This window comes from Lissotriton vulgaris, chromosome 2_1 (assembly GCF_964263255.1).
Source record: "Lissotriton vulgaris chromosome 2_1, aLisVul1.2, whole genome shotgun sequence".
In the NCBI taxonomy this organism is placed as follows: Eukaryota; Metazoa; Chordata; class Amphibia; order Caudata; family Salamandridae; genus Lissotriton; species Lissotriton vulgaris.
Window position 1 is genome coordinate 890,260,977 of NC_141687.1, and position 25,313 is coordinate 890,286,289.

Here is a 25,313-nt window from a genome sequence, read left to right on the forward strand (position 1 = left end):
TGGCTCGCCAACCGACCCCTGCCCCCACCACATCTTCAACAAAGCTGACTCCATCATCGCAGCCCATCTCCGGGATGTCATCAACTGCTCGTTCAACTCTGCCACCTTTCCAGAAAGCTGGAAACACGCCGAACTCGGCGCCCTTCTGAAGAAACCCACAGCAGACCCCTCTGAACTTAAAAACTACCGACCCATATCCCTCCTCCCTTTCCCGGCCAAAGTTATTGAGAAAGCCGTCAACAGCCAGCTCGCCGCCTTCCTTGAATCCAACAACTCCCTCGATCCATCTCAATCCGGGTTTCGAGCCAAACACAGTACCGAAACCGCCCTCATTGCAGCGACCGACGACATCCGAACACTACTGGACAACGGAGAAACAGTGGCCCTCATTCTACTCAACCTCTCCGCCGCTTTCGACACAGTCTGCCACAGCACCCTTATACAACGCCTCAGCATCATCGGCATACAAGGAAAAGCCTTGGACTGGATCATCTCATTCCTCGCTGGGAGAACTCAGAGTCCGACTTCCCCCATTCAACTCAGAGGCCACTGAAGTCATCTGTGGCGTACCTCAAGGATCTTCACTCAGTCCCACCCTCTTCAACGTTTACATGAGTCCACTTGCTTCCATCGCTCGTCAACACAACCTCAACATCATCACTTACGCCGTCGACACCCAGTTAATCCTTTCCCTCACCAAAGACCCCAACACCGCCAAAACCAATCTCCACGAAGGCATGAAAGAAGTAGCCGACTGGATGAAACACAGCCGCCTAAAACTCAATTCAGACAAAACGGAGGTGCTCATCCTAGGATCTTCCCCCTCTACCTGGGACGACTCTTGGTGGCCTTCCGCCCTGGGCACAGCACCCACACCCACAGACCATGCACGCAACCTTGGATTCATCCTAGACTCCTCTCTCTCGATGTCCAGACAGGTCAATGCAGTCTCGTCCTCCTGCTTCAACGTACTTCGCATTCTCAAAAAGATCTTCCGCTGGATCCCCGTCGAGACAAGAAAGACTGTCACCGAAGCACTAGTCACGAGTCGACTGGATTATGGTAACACACTATACGCCGGAATCACAGCAAAATTACATAAAAAACTCCAACGCATCCAAAACGCATCAGCAAGACTCATATTAGACATCCCTCGCCAAGATCACATCACCGGACACCTAAAAGACCTCCACTGGCTTCCCGTCAACAAAAGAATTACTTTCCGCCTTCTCACCCACGCACACAAGGCCCTCTACAATCTAGGACCTGAATGCCTCAACACTCGACTGTCCTTCTGCAAACCCACCCGCCATCTAAGATCACACAATCAAGCCCTCGCCGCAATCCCGCGCATCCGAAAATCCACCATGGGTGGCAGATCCTTCTCCTTCCTTGCTGCCAAGACCTGGAACTCACTCCCCACTCACCTCCGCCTTACTCAGAACAACATCTCCTTCAGAAAAGAACTTAAAACCTGGCTATTCAACAAATAATGAACCCCCTCCCCAAGCGCCTTGAGACCCTCTGAGTGAGTAGTGCGCTATACAAATGCCTGAACTTGAACTTGAACTTATATACATGTGTACAGATATGTACACAAATCCATGCAAAGGCAGATATAAACCTTTTAAGCAAACGTATATCTATATGCATTCACACACATGCGTGCACACACTTTATAATGTATTTTTTTAGGGACTTTTATATAGCATGAATTCGACTCGAAGGTATCAGAGCGCTTTACATAAGCTTCAGATGCAGTAGTGGCTCCTCCGCTGAGGCAGAGGAGCATCGCCCCACTGCTATTTCAGCAGTAAAAAAATAAAATGATAATAACAGGACGTTAATATTTTATTTTTCCATGCAGGAGTCCAGGTGGGACTGGGCTCTGTGACGACAGAGTGCAGGAGGAGTGGTTCGCACTCCTGTAAGTACTCATGCGCACTTGGCATGTTCTCCATTGAGCCGTGTTGCACAGCCCCATGGAGAACAATGCCCAGCCTCCCCAGGCCCTGCCTGATGGTCCACACATGACGCTCAGACCAATCACTTCATGATTGGCTTGACTGGGAGAGTCCTGAAGCCTGGGGGCTTCCAGCACAGCTGACGGGGGAGAGGCATGCGGTGGCTGAGAAGGTACCTTTATGTTATTTTTTTAATCCACCACACCTGTTCCAAGGCAGCCACCACTGTCCAGTAGCGTAGCAGACAGACTTTAATTTTTTTTATTAGACACAAGGAGATTAAGTGGTTTGCCTAGAATCACAGGATGTTAAGCGTCCCTGCCGAGACTCGAACCTGATTCCCGAGCTTCAAGGTCGACCGCTGTAGCCATTTGGCCACATTCCTTTTTTTGTGGACCAGTGTGTATCACTCCTAAAAATCACTTTTAGAAACTCTACTGCTGCAAATATCACCCAGTGATGATCGCTTCTCGACCTTGACCTTATTCCAATGACTGTGCCTACAGGCCGAGAGCCATTCAAGCACCCATTCCTTACCATGTTTCACGAGTATCATTGTGCTCACAAAGCCTTTCTTTACAGTGTCGTAAGTATTATGATTCATAAGTCATAGCCTTGGAGACCACTTTAAAACATTAAGAAATCCAAGCAAACAACCCCTGAACGCCACTTGAATGCCCTTTCACCAATCACATGACTTTACATGAAGCAACGCTAACAATCCAGTCAACGTGCTACTGGCCAGTTTAGATTTTTTAAGCAATGTATGCTGAAAACCTGATACAATCTTATATTAGGAACAGTGATTGGCAACAGGTTCAACCACAAAAAACTTACACAGGCAAAACCTAAATACTTTCTTACTTTTCAAAGATCAGTTGTTAAATTTATAAAATCACAAGAGCTGCTATGGATTTGTCCAGGTACCCAAAATGGCTCCCAGGTAGTACTTCATTGAAATAAAAGAAGACTAGGAAGGAAAGACAAGACTCAGGACTAGCAAAATGATTTTGGAGACCTGGATGTAAGTAACATCAGACTGCAGTAGAAATAGTGCTGTTAAGCAGAGGCAGCTCTTCCATAATGGTGGAGGAGTGCCGCCCCACTAATCAGAGCCAGCGGATGATAAATAAAATGATAATAAAACAGTGGTATTATCAGTTTGTTTATCATTGTCTGAGCTGCAATGTCGAAGGGGTCTACGGCAGGGCCGGGCTGGGCTGGGACATGGTAGGTAGGAGTAGTGGTGGGCACTGTAAGAACGCGTGTCGGTTTGGCCTGCCGTCTTAGGACAGTCAAAACGACAAGTGCACCTATGTTTCTCCAACCTAGCTGTGTTGCACAGCCGGGTGGAGAAAAGGCACAGGCTCACTGTGCCTGAGTGAGCTTCAGACCAGCCTACTCAGGCCAATAGTGGCACTTCTCACATGCTAGGTATAGCATAAGAGCAGCGTCTGGATTGGGTGGGGAGCCTGCGCTTTGTGGGCAATCAACTGCAGAGATAAGAGGAGCAATGAGGCGACTGGCAGTGTCAGCGGGAGCGGCAGGTAAGTTGTTGTATTTTTTTTTTATTCCCCAATCCCCCTCTCCATGCTGCCCTACTACTTTGGATTGGCGGCAGCCGGCACTGCTGTTGAGGTAGAGTTAACCAGCCCCTTCTCAGTGACCCTGAGATTGATGGTAAAACTGGGATTATAATACAATACTGCATTTTCTTGCCTTCCCTTGTTTGTTTTTAGTGAGTTTAAAAAAAGTGAAATAAAAAATACAGCAAAGGAAAAATAATTTTCTCCCCCCCAAAAAAGTAAAGCAAAGTGGTTGTGCTACATTTGTGCTGCTATCTTAAAAAGCGAAAGGGCAAACTGTCTCTTCCCAAACTTTGTTTTAAACTGTTTTTAAAAGTAAAGAAAATGCATTGGTTCCATTCCTTATGTAAATATTTTGTTGTGGCGCAAAGCTCTTTATGTCTTATGTTTTTAAACCAAACCTGGACTGCTCCACCCCTATTACACAAGTCAAAATGAGCATTGGCAAAACAAAAAGCACACATTACTATAGTAGTCCCTAGCACCACTGAAGAGAACTACTTTATGTGTGGGGGGTGCACCTTGTGCAAATGCAGAATGCTGTAAGTCACAGTGAAGTCAGCCAGTGGCTGAAGGGGACTGACTCACTTCCCCATGATACGTTATGTAGTTGGTGGAAGAAAAATGTGACTGACAAGCCAACAGACTAATGGATGAAGACTGGCTGAAAAGCTCTATTACTGACTATAACACACACATAATTTTAGTAAAAACAGAAGGTCTTGGATAACACCATACTGAAAAAAAAGCCAATTGATTTGCCATTGGCTTCCAGCCTCTTTGCTAATGATTTTATGTGTAATGTTTTTGTAAATCCATACTACAAATAGATAAGAAGCACTGAAAAGGTAGGTAAAAAAGGGAGGCTTGCAAAGCCAATAGTTGTATGGATAGATAGATAGATAGATAGATAGATAGATAGATAGATAGATAGATAGATAGATAGATAGATAGATAGATAGATAGATAGATAGATAGATAGATAGATAGATGTAATGTTAGTAAAACGTCTATATAAGCACAAAATACAAGAGCACTGGAAAGGTTTACAAATATAAGACTATACAGACTAAATTGGTTTACAAAAATAACAGCATACAAGACTGCTTGAAGAAAAATTGAAGGTAATGCAAGCTTGCATACAGCCTAAATTGGTTTACAAATATAATTATAGTCCTCAATTATAATATATAACAACATGACAACAGGAGCAGTTAGAAATGCACTTCAGTGCACAAATAATAAAATAAATTACAACTTCATGAAGAACAGTTTTAAATGGACAATACTTGGAATGTAGTGAAGTAGCAGCAGTCAGATTAAAAGGCCACTCCAAAAGGAATCTACAACACTATCGGCAGGAGACGGGAACTGATAAAGCTGGACCGTGCCCTGTGATCAACATGGAGAGCTGTTAGAAAGCATCCTGCTATCTCATCAGAATTAACACAATGACAACACCAAAGTAATGAAATGAAAATAAAAGCACTGGCACTGAAAGGAATTACCTTCTGTGCAGATGTGCTCTCTCAAAGTGGATTATCCAGTGACTGAAGTAGTGCTGAACCCATGCTCCATGCCGTATTATGTAGTGGGCGGAGGCAAAATGCGAATTACACACCTGCCCCTTTAAACACGTACATGGCACATATATATATATATATATATATATATATATATATATGTATATATATATATATATATATATATATATATATATGTATATATATGAGTCCAAAGATTACCTCAGTGGGGCATCCATCGTCTCGTGGGGGTGGCGCGCTGCCGGTGAGGTATCCGGTAGTCAATATAAAGTACAAAACGGCGTCCCAAGCGCGCACTCAGGCACAGCAGTAACCACACCAACAAATCCGGTCTGCCAAAAGTAGGGTTTATTCACGCCATAAGCCCTACGTGACGCGTTTCGCACTCCATATGTATATATATATATATATATATATATATATAAATATATATATGTAAATATATATATGTATATATATATAATATATATTTATTTATTTATTTTTTAAAGCAAAAGGTCGACTAATGCCAGACCTAAAAAGGTACCATATTGTTTCTTTTATTGTTTATTGCTTTCTTGTATTTCACCGCCGCAAAGTTTGTTGTTTATTGTTCCCTGCACCTGGTTTGTATTTATGGATGCTGCTAACTTCAGTCCTGCAAAATTGGCAGAGGTCAGAGTGACACTTCATTTGCTCTTTCCTTACTCACAAATTTGTATGAAGAGCTAACAACATACATTCTGCTTCAACAGAATATTTTGTTGTGGTACGCAAAGCAGTACTCAACAAGATTTAATTTCTGTGGGTCACTGCTGTGGATGGGGTTCGCTAAATATCTATTGAGTGTTGCAGTGATTCTAGACAATCATTTGTCAACATGTGAGTCTTGGTAGTATAGAAATGCCTACTTCATCCATGCTTCCTTGAGATAAAATGGATAATTTAACCCCTCGCTGTTCCCCACCACTCCCAAACATTCTGATTCTCAAAGACATAGATGACATTGTCAACACTCAATCAGTTGGGGTTCATTAACTGTTCTTTTCATAGCCCAGATAATATATCTAAAACCATGTGGTACAGATCACCAAAATAAAAAAAAGCTTTGAAAGCATTGACTAGCACAAACATGACCATCAATGACGTTCTCTTTTGTCCATGCTTCAACTTGATGTGCTCACTACTCAGACATATAAACAAGTATATAGGGGCAAGCAAGTGTCAAGAATACTCATATGACTATTATCATAACGAAATTGATAATACTGAGTAAGAAGTTATATTTGCACAGCTGATAAGATTAATTTGGGTCAAGTCACTCAGGTGTGGGTCTCCAAAACCCAAATTATACATGTCATCTCTGTGGTAGAAAATAAACTTATATGAACCAGTTCGCTCTTCTGCCTTTGTTTTACATTGTTAAAAAAGAGATTCTTAAGGTGTCTAAAGGTGGGTTTAATTACTTTGTTTAGCTAATGTTTGTCTTAATTTGTTTTATTTTCATGGAAGGGATGAGGAAATCACCAGTGTTGCAGTGAACGATGTGGAAATGACAATAGCTAGAGCAACCTGGACCCTTGAGTCCCACCTGGAAACATCTTGGTATGTTGCGTGTGACACCTGTATAAGGTTGTTGATGTGTCATTCATTGCACGTGCTACTTCTGTACTTTAGTGGTGACTGAAGTGTCATGCCTACAATACATCTATATTGAGTTTTGGTCAGTAAGGCAGATTTTGTTTGAACCAGTGACATGTTTGAGATTTAGAGCTCCTCCAGAACATGCTGATGTTTTAAGATTTCAACAGTGTGTATCTGAAAACATATTTTTTAAGTTTACATTTTAACAATTTGCTAATATGAACATTCATATTAATTTTGTTTCTTATTTGTTTATCTGATATTTACGCAGTTGTTAAATCCAGTAAAATGGATGTTATTGTTTTTACCAAATCAGCTCTATGTGAGCTTGATGAAAAAGCTTCTTGAGAAAACCTGTTCTGAATGGCTGTGCATATGTGTAATTGTTTTAAGGACCAGATCTTCCATTTGAAACCAATTCCCTTATTGTTAGGGGCTTTTCTCATAAATCTTCCTAATTTAATAGCTAAACTGATATTTTTTCAGAAACCAATTTTTGGCACTCCTGTTTCAATAAACGTAATTTTTATCACATTTCATTGTTTTTAGTAAGACGTATTTATCCACCGTGTTACAGTCAGGTACATATTTTTTGTGCAAACATATGGCTCAAAACAATTGCATAACTTATGGTATTTCAGAAGCCTAAAAAGTCAGAATTTCAGTAATATGTCTCAAATGCCTTCATCAGAGTTTATCATAAATATCTACAATACGATGAAAAGGATTGTAGCCACTAATATCATTCATTTATTTAAACTGCAAAGACAATATTTTAGTGTATGCAACATGTCCTTACAGCATTAACCAATCCATATTTCCTTTTCCACTATGTAAACGTTTTTATTGATCATTATATTTACAAGAGTTGAGTTATATAAAAAAATTGCAGTAAGACCATTACAAACATGTTCAATTTCTTTGCAATGTTAAGTAAAATTAACTAATCAATCTCCATAATGATTTATCCATTCCTTTGTAGTAATTTAGTGGATTAACTAGCATTAGTATACAGATTACACTAGTTGTGATATCAAGGGGCCGATTATGATGTCGGTCGGAAAGTATCCAACTGTACGTCGGAGGCTTTCCGACCGACATCTGCAATTTCAATTCTGACCGCCTATTAACAATGTAACTACTAGAAAAAGTGTGGAACCCAATAAACCCTTGGGTAGTCTATATATTAGCAGGTAATTGTGCCTACAAGGGATTTCTTTTCATACTTTATTAAAATGAAATGAAATCCTTTGTAGGCACCTTTTCATACAATATTAGTATAAAAAGAAATCCCATGGAAACACAATTACCTGCTAATAACAATGTAGGCAGTCAGAATTGAAACCATCTGGTCATTCCGGCTGATTTCCGATGGGCTCAAGGAGCCCATTGGCCAGTTGAAGGCCACAGCATAATCCCTGAGGACGGCGTTTTTGCCATCTGGATTACGATGTCTATTTACGACAGTCTTGCCATGTTGGGCTTTCTGACATGCAGAGCCTGTCAGAAAGCGATTTAAGCTCCATTCCTCCATGGCCACCTTGAGGTGTCTGCCACACGGTGCAGGGATTACCAGAATCCTCCATTTCTCCATGGGAGCTGGTGCATAGAGATATGGGAGTATGGGCCATACGTATCATGGTTCCGTTTTGCGATTCTTAAATAGCGATTTTTAAGGAATCGCTATTTAGGAATCGCAAAATGGTATGTATGAAGAAATTCGCTTTTAATTAGCGATTCCTTAATCTTCCTTAATTGCGTATTCGCATTTTGCGAATTCGCAATTAAGGAATAATTTCCAATGCATTCCTATGGGCCAGGAGGCCCATAGGAATGATTTCCAAATAATTTTCAAATTGCGAATTCGCAATTTGCTAATCGCAATTTGAGAATTATTGCAAGGGTGCCGGGGTGTCTCAAGGACACCCTGCTGCACCCCTGTAAATTAAATGTGTGTGCATATGTCGCACATACATGCCCTATGGGCATGTATGTGCGTCACATGCCACAATCAAAAATACAAAATAGTGTATTTTGAACAGAAATCGCAATTTACCACCAACTGGAAGTTGGTGGTAAATTGCAATTCCTTAAGCTGAATTTGCAACAGTAAAATGCTTCATACATAGCATTTGAGGAATCGCAAAATTGCGATTCCTTAAATGCTATGGCAAATTAAGGAATCGCAAGTATTTGCGATTCCTTAAGATGCGATTGTTTGATACATTTCAAATCATGCTAATTAGCCTTTTGCGATTCGCAAAGGCCGAAATTCCGCGAATTTCGGCCTTTGCGAATCAAAAAAGGCTTGATACATATGGCCCTATGCAACCACACCATGTGTGGTCGCATTTGTAATGGCAGTGTTGAGACCGCTGACCAGAGGTCGGTCGGTCTCGAGACAGCGACGATCAGTCCACTTGACATTGTAATCAGGCCCTAAGTGTTAGAGGGTGCATCAGAACAAATAAAAAACCAAAAATTAAAAAACATGTCATAGAATTGAATATTATTCTTAATCAGCTAGGATAGTATTGTTATTATTTATGCAGTTTCCAAAAGTAAGATTTAGTAGAATATTATCTAAAAAACACATTCAGTGTCTGCTAGATAAAGCATTTACATAATTCAAGTCTCTATTTTTAAATAAACCACTTCTAGTGTATTGAAAAAAGGCCTAGGTGAAGTCTGTATTATCCTGATGTAATTAGCATAATTTCAGTAATTTTGTTTTACTCTCAATCCTGAAATTTTGCTATTCCACCACATTGTGTAATTACGCTCTGTGGTAAAAAGTTGCTGTGACTGCACCATCCGCAGAAACGCATTGGAACAACCTGAACAACAGAGCACAAGTGCTTTGTCTTTTTTTCCTCTTTAGCTCAAAATGTATCCTCTCATCCAAAATGGGCACGGACCTCGGCGTAGATCAAGTCCTGCGCTCAAGCCCTCGAGGCAGCCAATCCACATCACGGAGAGTCTTCAGACATTCCCGATGTGGGGATGGCTGTAGGGCCCAACCCCCACAGGCGGCCAACCTCCCCTATTGCTCACCAATCTCAGACGGCTGCACAACCCTCCATGAACACATATCCCAAATTTTTTTTCTATCCTGCAAGACTGGTGGAACAAACCTTTGTCTTTATTTTGCCTGCCACAATGGCCTGGGCGTCAGGATACCCCTATCCTGCCTCCTTGTATTTTTTTTAAAGCAACAGACATGGGCAGCGAGTCCCAGAGTCCTCGAAATGGCGGTGCAACATTTTTGTTGATGTTGGGCCTGTCAATCAAATTGCTATATCCAGCACGAATATTACTGACTTTTGAACTTTAATTTTCTCAAAAATGGCTAAATGCATTTACACCACATCACAAAAAGAATGCTTTCTGAGTAAAGGTCTAACTTTCTGCCAAATGTGATGCAATGCTGTTCAGCCTCTTTTCTACAATGCTTCCTAAAATTCCTATGGGAAATTGCATGGAGAAAACATGCTTTGGGAACTCTAAAAAAACATAAATGATGAAGTAAAGTTAAAGTTAGCTTAGCTTTGAAGATCATATAAATATATTTTAAAACACAAAAAGGAAAAACCAAAAAGCACATTGGCATCATTAATGACATGGAAAATTACATCTTTATGACATTTGGTCAGAACATGGGCCCAACCAACAGCAGCCAGCCAACCACTTGCATTCAAGGATTCACTAATCCCTCCAATCGGCCAACATTAGTCCTTGAAGCTTACGATGGATGTGTGTTCCCCACCAGTAAAGCTTGCATCATGATTTCCATCACCAGCCAGGATTTGCAAATCTCAAGGCCTGTGAAGGAAATAACAGATCCACATAATTTTGCTCAGACTTGCGGCCAGTCAATCAGATCCTTTTGGTTTCATGGATCCAATTGGATCCACAAACTCAGCATGGGTGAACTGAGAAATGCTCTCTTATCCAATCAGATTTAAGTATTATTTCAATTTCTAGATTTATGGAGGTCCACAAAACCAGATTTGTGGAACTCCACAAACTAACAGTCCTATTGTTTCTAAAATGTACCCTCATGCCCAGCCTGAGACACTTTTAAAGTGTTAATTATTCGGAAACAGATGAATAGATTTAGTCAAAATGAAGCAAAGGCACTCCTCTGAGTATTGCTTTGATTTCATGCCAAGTTGGGTGTACTTCCATTCCTCTGTTGTTTTTCAGCATTGAGGTGCAAAAAATTCCATATGAGTTAAATAGCAAATGCTACTTTTCGGGTTCTACTTTCTATGGCCCACTTGACTGAGTTCTAGAAATCTAGCTATTGACAACCTAAAGTGGATGTAGTTTTCTTTTGAAAAGTTGGCGTAAAGGCTGTTTCTAAAGATACATTACTTTTAGAGTATGGATATCATTCATATATCATACCTGCTGCTAGCATGTAGAATCTTTTAGATTAAGTTAATTTAGAGTGCAAAACATACATTGAACCCATAGAAACATATGAAATTTAAATTGTTCAGCAGCTTGTAGTATAAAAAGCAGTCAGTATATGCCAAACCTTTTCAGTGTTTAGAGTCTGTACGTCTAATCAACTCACTTGTTACAAATTCAACTGACTTATTATATGACCCTTTTCCATTTCCCAAAAACGTATGATGTAGCTACTCATGCAGAGACAAAACCTTAACCCCTTCCACACTCATGACGAGCTGGGCTCGTCATGGTGTAGCCTCCTCGTACACTCATGACGAGCCCAGCTCGTCATGAAACAATGTGAAACAACAAATTCCAGCACAGAGGGGGAAAACGCATAGCAGCCATGGAGTTAATTGCTAATGTACACTTTGCATTTGTATGTGAAATTTCTCTCAGGGAAGCAAAAGTGAGAAGGGAAGCAGAAGCGCTGGTACATGAAACAAGACACCAGAAAAGTATCAGGTTTGGAAATGACATGGAGCGAATTGAGAGAGAGATCATTCATGCAAGCCGATTGCTGCGGGTCAGATCAGATAAAATGGCGATCCGTCGAAAGGTAAGAACAGCATACATAAATGGCTGAACATATCAACCAAAATGCATAAATTAATAAATGATTTTTGGATAATGTGTCTGAGTGGTGCTCTTCTTTAAATTAACACTAAAAGATATATTATTAAGGTGGTTAAAAAAACAAAACATTATTGCTACATTAGGAGGGCACTATTTCCTACAGTGACCAAAGACGTCAAGGATTAGTACCCCTATGCCATGCCCATCATTGTGATAGCCAGCATCAGTCTACTCATCAGCCGTGATCTTGGAATTGGAATGTTTAGAACTGAAAGACAATTAATCACCAAGCATGCTTGTGGATAAACTTTCAGATGGAAAGACTAATGAATGTGTAGTCCTGCATGCCTTGATGCGTGAAAACAATTAATTCTCCTAGATATCTGTATTGTTGGAGGCTCAGATTGTTGTAGAGGCAAAGTGTCAGGGCTTTTCTGTTGTAAATCACTATCTAATTTGTGATCACTTACACTTTACAAGCAAAGGTGATACAATTCCTGACTTTACCCAAGAAAAACTTGCCAAGCCTGCCACAAGTATGATGGTGCATGGCTCTGGCCACATACTAGATGATGTCCTTGAGGCACCAGGAAAGGTAAGACAATCCGAATCAACAAACAATGTAGTGTATGGCTATAAGGATGTGCAGAGTGGCCAGTGGCTGCTAAGTTAGAGTGGTTTACTCTCTTCTGCTAAGGGTTACCATTTGGAATGAGAGACAGCAGCTAACCACTATTTGGACATTGTATACTGGTGATTACACACAATGGGGCCTCTGCCCACAGGATGTCTCACCCAATAGAGGTTGGAACATCTAGGGGTGGGGAATTATCATGCATACCTACAAACAATCACTAGATCAGGTGGCCTGTTTTATCCTCAGTAGACCATATTGTTGTAAAATCTCCCAGTGGCACACTAGGATACATCTCTTCAGCCAAGGGGGGAAATTCTTATTGCACATCCTTAGTAAAAAAGGAAAACGTACAGGTGTCTCTCACTTTTCTCTTTGATGAATTTAACTCTTCCAGATTCAGAGTGTAATGAGTCAGACAACCAGAAAGATGTCATGGCCTGTAGTTGGATAATCACACTGTAGCATGTTTTCTGTAGCAGCGAAGGGATTCCAATGACACTGGCTCTGTTGGAGATACCTGCAGTTCATCTTTATTCTTCTTGGCTGTGGGTGGTTTAAGAAGGGATGTTACTAAGCCCTATCTCCTAGAAATTTTGCTTTGCTCAATTATTTGCTTTGGTCCAACATCAGTTGTATACTTTGCTCACATATTTTTAAAGTTGACGTGAAGAAGCATGTGGATTGTTCAAATTGAGATGAAGAAGTCTCAGAATTCAGTTGGTGGTTTTGTAGGGAATTTTCCTCACCTCTTCCTTTTGTGCTTGTAGTATCCAATATAACTCTTGAAAATAGACTCTCTGCCAGAGTAACACTTAAAATGTCCTGCTGTCTGCAGTTCCCAAATCCATCCTTCTTGTTGCTGGTGTATCATCACTTGCTCACACCTCAAGAGTCCTTTACTTATACAAAAAGTTTCCAAAAGCCTGGAAGCTGTTTGTGTAAAATGAAATGTTATCTTAGTTGGGGGGTTGCTGCTTCAACTTCAGCCACCATCATTGCCTCCTCATCTCTCTAGTTAGAACCTGAAGGACCTGGCATGGCCTTTTTTTCTTGCCACCATATGGGTGACTTCAGTGATTCCCCATCTGTTGGTGGGATTGCATGGTGCACTCATTGCCACATGGGACATTAATCTCAGTTGTTGATGTGCTCGAGCTCAGAAGAGCCAGAAGAGATCCATTAAGATTACTCATTTTCTTTCTGAAACCTGCTTCACATACACAGAGTTCCTTGCTTTGCCACATGTTATTAGGCTGAAAAACAGGACTGGGCATAATGACTGTAAGCAGCAGTGAAAACTGCTTGGAGCTGCTTGGAAGAGCTTAAATCAGTTTACTTCATCCTAAATATGGTCAGATTGCATCCCTTAGTCTTCAGTAAAAGTGGGAGTAGTACTCAGTTTCTCGCTAGAGGTATGAAGTATTATACACATGTAATTAAAATATACTGCATTCATTTTTCTTCTCCAGTGAGTGGCCATGTGAAAAAACAGGTGAGACTAAGATTTCAAAGTGAATGAACCAATTAATTGGCAGATTTATAGGACTGTCTGATTGTGGCATTGATGGCAGGTGAAAACAAAGAAGGGAACAGAAGTGGAGGAAAGAATAAAAAGTATACTAACTCTCACCATCGTATGTGGGCTTCTGCCTGTGGGACACACAAGCTGATGCTGCAACATTCTTAGATCCCCTGTGCACTTCCTGCAACTTGGGGGCCGCATCATGATAGTCTTTTCTAGTACAGTGCACATCCAAACACCTGTTTTATGTGCTTGCAGGGTGTAATGTGAATTAATTTGACCTTATATTGAGTTAATGCTTTATTTTTAAATAGTACAGCTCAAAAACAGTGAGCAGGGTTTGCCTTTATCAGTTTCTGAGCTGTGCTGTCCGAAAATAAAGCACGCATTCAGAGAAACTTTGAGTTAACGGAATTTAGGGGGCGGATTTACAAGCCCCTTGCGCCACATTTGCGTCACTTTTATGGGAAACGTGACGCAAAAGTGACGCAAAGGGCTTGTAAATCTGCCCCTTAGTTTACACTCTGCAGGCGTATAAAACCGGCGCTTAGCAATTTGTGAAACAAGTGCATGAGCAAAGCCTTTCATGATACATCTCAGGATGTCTGTGTGCCTGTGACTCTGCCTCTTCCTAGACTGAAGGAAACATGCGGTTTGCTTGGTTTAAAACATGTTGTCTGCACTTGCTACTCAAGCTGCTAATTGCTGCAAGTGGATCAGCTCAAAGTTTGCCCACCCTTTATACGTCACAATTACTGAAGAGCTATATGATATGAAAATGCCCATAGCACATGTTTCTTGTGTGGTTATAACATTCATGTTAAGTGTTGCCCTTGACATGAATATTAAAGAGTGCATTCACTGTATGACTAGAGGATTTACCCAAATCATGTGTTTTACCATAACTGATTGTGATGTTAATTGAAGTTTTAGAGAATTAGACTATCTTCACTTAAGGAGCTAATGTATTGGCTATTAAAATTAAAGTCGACTTTCAGAAATGTTCGCCTTAATATATTATACATCACTTAATGTTTAGATAACTGGATAGAAACCATCTTTATATATGTAGAATGTGATTTCTCTTAAGACGACAAGAAGTTTATGTAATGTGTGCACTAATATTATACATATATTTAATTAAATATAAGTCTCAGCCACACATACATCTGATTAATTTGATGACTTTATGTATGCCACATGTTATTCAAATCGAATGCACTAGAAACTTATATTCATGTGTGTTTAAATGTGCACACACACATTAAATGTGCACTGTTTAGTTAATGTTTAAGTAGTCCTGACATTTTAGGCCTGTATTTCACAATGCTGCATAAATACTGTTTTCCATTTTCTGCTAACGTGACCTTTCCTGCAGGTGTTCACATGCATTGCTAGTTGTTGAATAGACACATTACTGTACTAGAGATAGAGAAAGAGCTTAATAAGAAGACCTTGATGAAGGAACATGGGGAACCAGAGCGTTAACTGATAGACCTATTGAGCAAATGTTGAGAACCAACAAGTGCATGAGAAGGAGATGTCGTTCCCATGTCGAGTGTGGGATAACCTGCAGATAATGCAGTCTGCAATCTGAGAAAGGAACGAGAACAATGGACCCCTGATGAGTCTTACAAAGGGGGTGTTCCCCAGGGACTTTGGGGCAGATTAGGATAGCGGTTTTTCTGCATCCTCCGGGCCGGCGGAAGCCACCACCGGCCCGGAGGATGTGGAAAAACCGCAGCGGACCCACCAAAGGCCCACCACCACATTAGGATGGCTGGTGGGTCCTGGTTTCTGTCCGCAGCTTTTCCGCCGCGGTTGGTTTACAACCACGGCGGAAAAGCCCTAATATGGTCTCTCAGACACCGCCAGCCATATTAGGATGCCCAAAAAGAAATGCTTTTCCACAGCGGGTTTTCCGCCGTGGAAAAGCATACAGAGCTTCACTGCGGGGGCCCGTTGCGGGCCCCCTGGGTGAAGGGGGGTGGGGGGTGCACATGGGGGGTACCTATGGTACCCCCTGCATTTGTATGCAGTAATCGGCAGGCACCGCGCAGTGCCTGCCGCTTTCTGCATACAAATGCAATGTATGCATTTTTAACATTGCGGCAAGTGCAGCTTGAAGCCGCACCCGCCGCAATGTTAAAAATAGAGGATGTGACCGCCAGGGTGGCGGTCACATCCTAATTGGACAGGAGGGAACTCCGCAGGCCATGCGGAGGTTCCCTCCTCCTCGATGGTCGCGGACGGACTCAAGTTCGTCCGCGATCATAATGAGACCCCAAGTGTTTTATAACTAGGGGGCTCATTAGGACCTGCGTCCGTCCGCCACCCCAGAGTAGGATGGACCGTCCGCAGGGGCAGCGGCGGTCCCTCCGTGCAGATTAGGATGTGACCGCCACCCTGGCGGTCACATCCTGTATATTTAACATTGCGGCGGGTGCTGCTTGAAGCAGCACACGCCGCAATGTTAAATAAACCATGTTTTCCTTTGCGTGCACGAAGCTGCAGGCACCGCGTGGTGCCTGCCGCTTCGTGCACGCAAAGGCAGGGGGGTACCATAGGTACCCCCCATGTGCACCCGCCACCACCCCTTCACCCCTGGGGGCCCACAACGGGCCCCCAAAGAAAAGTCTGTATGCCTTTCCATGGCGGAAATGCAGCAGTGGAAAGGCATAGGACCGTCGCCATCCTAATATGGCTGGCGGTGTCTGATAGACACCGCCAGCCATGTTAGAGCTTTTCCGTTGCGGTCGGAAAGCGACGCGGCGGAAAAGCGGCGGACGGAAAAAAGATCCTTCAGCCATCCTAATCTGGCGGGGGTTCTTTTTTCTGTCCGCAGCGGTTAATCCGCATTCCCCGGGCCGGCGGTGGCTTCCGCCGGCCCGGAGGATGCGGATTAACCGCAATCCTAATGAGCCCCTTAGTGTTAACCTCGTCTGAGATTCAGGTTACACAGTGGAGCCTTCCAGACCCCCCCTTTCAAGATCCCTTCAGAACTCTTCCAGATGTCCCTTTCTCTCTTGACAGTGGCCCTTTAGACTTCTTTCAGATTCTCTCCTGCCAAACCCCTTTTGCTGATTCTATGCACATCTCTCTTGCAGTTTTCCTTGCAGACCTCTCACAAGATTCTCCCATGCCTATTGATTTATAGAGGTGTAGACTTATATGCTTACCTTTGGTTGGTCGCCTAAGAGTGGCTTAGCCTAATACTTATTCTCTGACCCATAGAAGACTCGACCGAGAATCTGAGATGCTGACACTTCCACATCTAATCTTTCGTTGCCTCATTCTGGTCTCCTTTGTGGCAATACCGTGTTTTTTTAGATCCTTTAGGCATCGAACCACCCTCTTAGCTAGGGGTAGATTTAGGAAATTTAGATTACTAATGCATAAACAACACAATTTGCGACTCTTTGCTGAGCATCAAGTGTCACTTTTAATCTTTTGTATTGTTGTGACTGAATTTCTTATTTGCCTTATATTCGTTTGCATTCATTTCATTCACAGACATTGACTGCCTGTTACTATTTTGTATTTCTACAGCATGGTTTTGAGAATTGAGTATCTTAACTTGGCTTTGAATTTGTATAAACCTTCTTAACCCATAACAACCAATTCCTGGTCCACATTGTGTGGCCAAATGTGTTGCACTGTTAATTGAATTTGATCGTAGTAAATGTTAACTCCCTTCACCTCTCAGACGCATAGAAAGGTCTGTCAGAAGACCAATGTCAAGCAAGTGACTCCTGAAAATGCTGGATCACAAGCAAGCCCTGGGCATGGGAGGACCCCCTGCATTTATCCAAGAGAATGACAATACTGAGGGCAACACGTCAATTGCAAAAACATGTCCCAAGTCCCAGTTTGCAAGTTCTGGAAAGCAACTCTCCATGGCCTCTTGCTGCTCAACAGCAGTGGTGGACGGCTACCTTTGCCAAAGCACCTAGTAACTGTGATGTAACTGTAAATGTAGCTTTAAATAAGGACAACCATAGGCAAACAGTGTTTCTCAAAGTGTTTCTTCTCTTACATTACTGCAATTGTGCATTTTTCTCTGACGTGTCAGTCATATTCTATTACAGTTGTGTATAAGAATCTAGTTATCAAATACATCATCTGACATGAATATCTTGTGCTAAACGTCCCTCTTTTGGATGTAGATTTCCTATTGTTAGTTCCAATATGGTAATATTATTTGGAAATTATATTGAGGACACAATATTCTGGTGCTGTGCTATGTATGACCTTTCACCAAAACTCAAATTCATTTGCAATACCCTAATACACTAATGCCAAACATTAGGGGCTTTAGTGTGTAAAACACTAAGGAATTCAGCTAGACGGAGAATCTGAGATATTGGAGTGAAGTGAAAAAGTTCACAGTGAAAGGGGTACAACCACAATATAGTAGGATCACAGTAATTTGCATGTTAATGAACAATGATAATTTGCTGGATTTCATTTTCTGTCATTGATTGTTATGTTACTTTAGCAAAGGTGAACTACTATTATGATTTTATAGAATTGGATAAATTGCTATTTTCTCATAATATCTATTGAGACTCAGGGCCATATGTATCATTCGAAATTGCGATCGCAAACGCCAAAATTCGCAGTTCGCAATTTAGCTAAGTTGGATGTATGAATGGAAAACAGCCTCGCAAAAAAAGGAATTGCAAATATTGCAATTCCCTATTTCGTAATTGCATTTAAGGAATCGCAAATTGTGATTCCCTAAATGCAATGTAAGAGTCCCAGAAAAAGTGCAATTTGGCCGTAAATTTGATTTGATTTGATTTGATTTATCTATTTCTATAGCGCGCAATTGCCCGAGGGCGTCTTGGCGCGTAAAGAACCGCAAATTACCACCAATGGTGGTAATTTGCAATTTCTTTGACAATTAAGGAACAGGTAGGATTCGCGAAATGATTTGCTAATACTGCATACATAGCGTTTTGCAATTCTCAAATAGCGATTTGCAAGAAATCACTATTTGAGAATCGCAAAAGAACATTTTGATACATATGGCCCTCAGTGATTTAATTAATCCAGCCCAGTGATCAAGGCAAATCACATTTCAAGTTCATTATCTTCACTATGTCCATTGAGCTCTGAATAGAACTCTGTGGCCAGGCTATCATGAGTTATTCATGTTTAATCGAGTCAGATCATCACTGTAGTTTAGATTAAGGTCAGAAAAATTAAATATTAAAATTTCTCGTTTAAGGCTCAGGAGAAGGCCCGGCAGAACAAGGAAGTCAGGGAACTGTGCGCTCAGCGAGCACCTATGTTCTGGATACCACTTAGAGCCCATGCAGTCTGGGAGAGAATGACAGTCACTCTGTCCTGCACCATTCTGGGATACCCGCCGCCAACTGTCAAGTGGTAAGAAGTGACAGCCTGATAAAGGGCAGGGTTTTCTATTTAAAGATTGTAAATCTAAACACATGCTTTGAGTTTTTTATCGAGTAATATGGTAGAAATATGTTTTGTCAGCTCAGTTCCTCAGTATTCTTTTTCTATTTGTTGTTCTCTGTTGTCAACTGAAAACAGCTATGCATGGTGTGCACAGTGCAAAAATTGTATATTGTTTTAACTATACTCGCTGGGATCTTCAGCAAGAAGCTATGAGCTGAGAAAACATTTTGTGTAATTGAATATTCTTTTTGGCTGAAATTCACATGCAATGTTATCCATCTTTGTAACGTTATGTTCCCAGAATCTCTTGCTTTAAAAAAAAAGGCAAGCCTCCCATGTCTAAGCTATGCTTCGTAGGCAACTACCATATTCATTAAATTAGACAAAATATCACTGTGCAGCTTAGGAGTTAAAGATTCAATCCAGTGTGATAAAGTAACAGAATTTGACTTATCCATCACCTTTTTGTGCACTTTAGTGTAGCCCTCTCAGTAGGATGGGTATGCGTAGATGTGGGTTCAGTGCACACTGAACCCGAGTAATTACAAGTGGCTGAAATTAATTCAAGTATTAAATCCATCAATTTTTTGTATATTGTATTGTGTGCATTTGAATGGCGGGAACAAGGAACACAAACACATTTCACCGCCCTTTATTATGCTCCGCATGATCTGGACCACATTGCTGCGAATTGATACACCCCTTCTGCTTTCATGTGCAGAGCTTATCGCTGGCAACTACCTCATATTTACACTACGTCACATGCAGCTAGGGAGACTTGTTGCAGCTTTGTATGTGATATCATGTGCAGTGAGGGTGAAATGCTGTAGTGCGTGTGGCTTAGGCCCTCATAAGGTGCAATATCAGTGATGTGCATTGGTTGTGATGTCACCTGCAGCATAGATGTATACTGCACTAGTGAGACTGTCTTGAATAGGAGCTGGCCCAGAATACCTTGTCCCTGCACAATATCCCCTTCCGCCTTCATGTGTGACACTAGGGACAGATATTCAAAACCACTGAAGGAATGATAAGAAAAGACTGAAGCTGGGAGCCTGCACCGGCACACATACAGCATGCACAGAGAAAAAAGAATGCCTGACCTAGGACTGAAAGCCTGCACTTCTATTGAGAGACAGGGCCTGCAGTGTGACAGAGATAGCTTGAATGCACTTACAGTCATGGGCTTGTCCCAGCACACAGAACCTTCACTAGGACAGTCATGGCTTATCTTACATGCTAATGGACCCGATACAGGCAGCAGACTCCCGAGTTTTGAAGCCAAAAATTGATTTCTTTTATCAGTCTCCTGCCTAAAAGTGCCTAAGATTCACTATAAGTAAATGATGAAAATACATTCCCTAAATGTGGTCCCCAGTTTTAAAAAGTTGACATGTATGCTGCCCAAGCACACACAGTTCCTGTCCCTGAAGAAAGGGCCCTGGCCCAAACACACCAAGGCAGTTGGCCTGTAACAGGACAATGGGTCTTTCCTAGGACAAGTGAACCTGTCCAGGTTTGATGACTTCCCCCAGAGCACAGGACGTTGGAGCTGACCTAAATATAATATTAACCTTTGCTAAGCATGTGAAATGTCAGCAGACCTGGGGGTGTCTTCATCCTTTGTGGAAGAAAGCACAATTGTAATCGCAAGGATTTTTGGGGCAGTTGGCAAGACAAATTTGAATTGTATTACCCATTTTTTTCAGATTGAAGCGTTGGTGGTGAAGAACCGGGTTTTAGAACCCAGCGGCGCCAGGGACACGCCCAAAGTCTTCGGGTTCTCCTGTCTTGGTAAACAGAGACACGGAATACTTCTAGGTGGCGTCAGAGATCAAATTTATTAGCTGCAGCTAGTAACATTAATCCCAGCAATACAACACGGTGTACAACTCAAGAAACTGTTCAATTTTCATAGAGCAAGACATCAGTATTTATCCACCTTTTTCTCATTATGAATGCACACCTACTGCGACAAATTCTAACGAATCAAATACATTTTCCCATGCTTCGTCATATCATAAAAAGCTCACTTTACATTGTACCAACCCACAAGTTAATTATTAGGAATGTCCCAAATTCAATTTCCACGAGCCGGACAAACCCATAATTGAAAGCACTACCCATGTAACGAGAAGATATAAAGAAAGAAGTAATTCAGATATTGAGTAAGATAAGATATGTGCAAGCGAACTAAAAGTTAACGATATCCTGAACAGTTATTGCCAATTTCAGACAACGATCAGCCAGGGAAATTGGCCTCGCAAAGGGTCAGTTTCAGGTGACGTGGTCAGCTTCTTTGCAGTCCACTCGCAAGTCAGAAAAGGCCTAGTTAATATGTACATGAACAACGAAGCCCATGCAACTTTGTTCGTTCGGTTACCTCCACGGCCTACGTGAGGGCAACACAAAATGGCATCTTTGGACAACGTAAACAAAATGGAGTCGGGTTCGGAAATCAGGGAACCTCAGTGGTGCCAAATGAGCTTTCAGTGATAGGATTCACCCAACAACTGCTGAAATATCTCTTTCCAGGGCTCCAACAATCCTTAAGTTGCTACTGGGCTAAAAAGAGACAGACTCAGAGATGGAGATATGGGTAGAGGAGACAGGGTGAGATGTGGAAATAGACAGAAGTGAGTGGGGGTCCTGGGCAATTGCCCACTTTGCCTGTGTCTTAAAACTTTTCACAACCACAGCAGCGGAAGAAGACCAGGACCCAGTTTCCCTTCCAAAGCAGAGATCTCCAATCCGGTTACAGTCCAAGATGGAGACAGGAGGGAGGGGCGGTCGAAGAGGCTGGACCTTTAGGATACAAGATTAGTGAATAGTTAACTTTGGGAGAGGTGGGAGGGCGAGACCCCTGGGGGCTGCAACCCAAAACATACCCAGCACATGTCAGGCTGGAGATGGGACATCTGGACCTATAGGGAGCTGGGAGATTTCTAGACAGTGGAGTGCCCCTAAAAGGTACATTGAGCTAGGTAATCATCTAACACTTGTCAGATCGGTGCTTCTTAAATGCAAGTCACAAGTTGTATGTCCTTGTCTTTTAAAACGACTGGTAGGGGTGAGCCCAAAAAAGAGTCCCTCTCTGCTACACCAGGAAGTGAGGGTTAGATGACAGAGTCAGCCGGAAGAGGCGCTCCTCTATAGAAGTGGCAATCAGACCTTACTACGGGGATTAGCAACATGTTTACTCTAGGGCCTCTTCATAAGATACAGCATGCTAATGGGACAGTGTATCTCAGAAGCTAGGCCAGGACCCTCCAACAAAGAGGTGTCGTCCTTACACACTACAATAATTCATACCACAGGTGCTCATACTTCTCACTTAAATGGCTGGCTGTTTCCACAGGGCTGCAAGGTATTAAGCGGGCATCAACTCCCCATCCACAAACCACTTTTTCTCTTGCTCCTGTAGTTGCAACTCTTCTTCCTTCCTGTGGGTTTGTTTCCTCACTCCTGTTTCTGCCAGTGTTCCTGCTAGGTGGATTCTCTCCTTATTTCTGCGCCTCCATGTCGTCCCTGTCTGCTTGAGTTTTTCCTTGGATCCATACTACTTGTGGTTGCTGCCATAAGGAGGTTTCTCCTCAGGACGTTTTTCTCCTTTGGGACTCGTTCTGGAAGGCACCATCTGCTTAGGCGCTTGTAAGTGTCGGAGGCATAGTGGCTAATGGAAGTGGTCTCCCCTTCCTCGGGCAGACCAAGACTGTAAAAACCTGGGCTTCACAGTCGGAGGTTGCCTTCTGCACGCCTGACAAATGTGACAGTAGTGGAAGTGTCTGCAGCCTCCTTAGAAACATTTGTGAATTGACACTTATTTTTTTTTTTTATTATTATTTTATTTATTACAAATTAAGCACTGCCATCAAATTAGCTGCATAAAGCTGGGCAGCTCACAGTCATATAACATTTGTCAAGAAGCTATCCTGTGTTGGCATAAAGTAGTGCCTGGATTCTCTTCAGAGTAACCACCCGCCCCTTCTAGCTCCAAGGACCACCTGGTTTTCACAAAGACTACTGGGATTTTAGAGGAAGTAAACAAGGAAGGAAAACAGATGAGACTCTCACACTTGCTGACCTGGTGACACTCAACTAATACCCTTTGTCAGAAGAACTGGCACCCCTCCTAGTTTATATGCTGCTTCATGTCACAAGTGAAACATGCCCAAGGGAGAGCTTTGAAAGCAGAATGCATTTAAAGCTTCCTGAGAAAAATTTGTATTTTCCATATAGCCACCAGGGAAACGGCACAAAAAATACTCTATAGTTAATCAAAGGGAACGCTTGCTTCTAGGATGCGCTGTATGACAGGTTGCAACAATAATCATTCTAATTATAGCCAAGTTTTTAGCACAGAACGCAAACTTTTTTTGTTTGTTAATAACATATGTTAGCTACTTTCCTGCTCAATTATACTCATTTGCTACTGAGCCTTGTTGGGGTTCAAAAAAGGTTAATAGCGTTGTTATTTATATAGCAACGCATACAATGTTTCTGCCTTTTCAAAGCGCTACAAATTACAAAGTGTTACTCAGTTTAATTAAACTCAATATAACAATTTTGACCGAAAGGAAGGATAACTGGCAGGATTTATTTAGAACCATTCTCTTCTGCAGACCAGCGCTTTACATGCATACCTTTACAGCAAGTTTGTAACCCATTGAACTACCGTAGCAGAATTAGAACATGCAATCTGTATGTTAGACTTGCCTTTCTGAGACAAATGCAGAAACCCACTAAACTGGCTGTGCGCACAGATTAACGGATTGCACACAGTGTTCTACAGCAGGCACAATAACCACTTGAGCTATTTTGGCTGTATTGGAAGACGACACATGTAGATTACACAGAGCACTATGCAGAGGGGGGCTTCACGCACTGAGCTATCTTATCAACCGTAACACAGTTACAGATGTACATTGTAACACATATATCGTAACTCTGTCCAAAACAGGGTGATAAAAACCACATTGCCGAAGACAAACCACTAGAGACGACCTTATAATTGTTTGCAATGTTATTATACAGTGGGCCCATAATCCCTGTTCTAATAGTTTATATGCAATACAAATACATCTCATTGCCTTTTTTTCTCCTTTTCTCTTTTTCTTTGCTGATTGTAGCAAATGTGCAGGCAAAATGACTGAAAGTCCAAGGTCCACTGAAAGATGTTCAACGATATATTTAAGCACATAATCGCCATTCCAAATCTCCTGTTTCCAATCGCTATTAGACTGAAATTCAGAGAGACCTATTACTGGGCTCTCTCAAAAATGTGCTACTGTTAGACCTGTTAGTCAGGTGGTCTTTCCCCAAACGTTTTGCCTTCCTTGTCTATTTTTTGTGATCTCGTTTTTGCTGAGCTTAGAACTCTGTGCACTTTAGCACTGCTAATCAGTGCTAAAGTGTGTGTATCCTCCTGGTAAAATTGGCTTATCCCCAATTGGCATATTTACATTACTTATAAATCCCAGGGCCTGTAAATTAAATGCTACAAGTAGTCCTGCAAAGCTCATTGTGCCACCCATTTCCGTAGCCCTATTTAAACCTGTCTCAGGCCTACCGTTGCAGCCTGTGAGCTACCATGGTTCACTGGTCTGTCAAATGGCTTAGCAAACATAGGCCTGCAATACTTCTCACTCCATCCTGAGACAATTACGAAAGATAGCCTTGAAGTGGCAACAAAGGCATACCTGAACCATAGACACCAAGTGAAATTCAATCAACTAGGTTCCTGTCAAAACGCTATCTATCATTTAATCAAGATCTGCCCCTATTACTTGATTGATAATATCTACCCAGTAGAAAAAAAGATCTCCTCATCTAAAATTTCAATTTGGAGTATTGCCAGCGGCCTCAGTAACTAAATGGTGGTTATTAAACTTGGAGGAGAGGCCTGATAACTCTTTGTTCCCTGGGTGGTTGAGAGACATTATCCCACGTCCTCTTCTTGTGTCACTTTATGTAATGCCT

General features: G+C 41.9%; 1 protein-coding gene across 1 annotated transcript in view; it reads left to right on the plus strand.

Moving 5' to 3' along the window:
- MYOM3 (myomesin 3) overlaps positions 1-25,313 on the plus strand; it is a 387,718-nt gene that overhangs the window by 86,537 nt on the left and 275,868 nt on the right. The window contains exons 3-5 of the mRNA XM_086956426.1: positions 6,586-6,678; positions 11,575-11,734; positions 19,144-19,301. Coding sequence (XP_086812552.1) covers positions 6,586-6,678; positions 11,575-11,734; positions 19,144-19,301 — 411 coding nt within the window. The remainder of the gene's footprint in view (positions 1-6,585; positions 6,679-11,574; positions 11,735-19,143; positions 19,302-25,313) is intronic.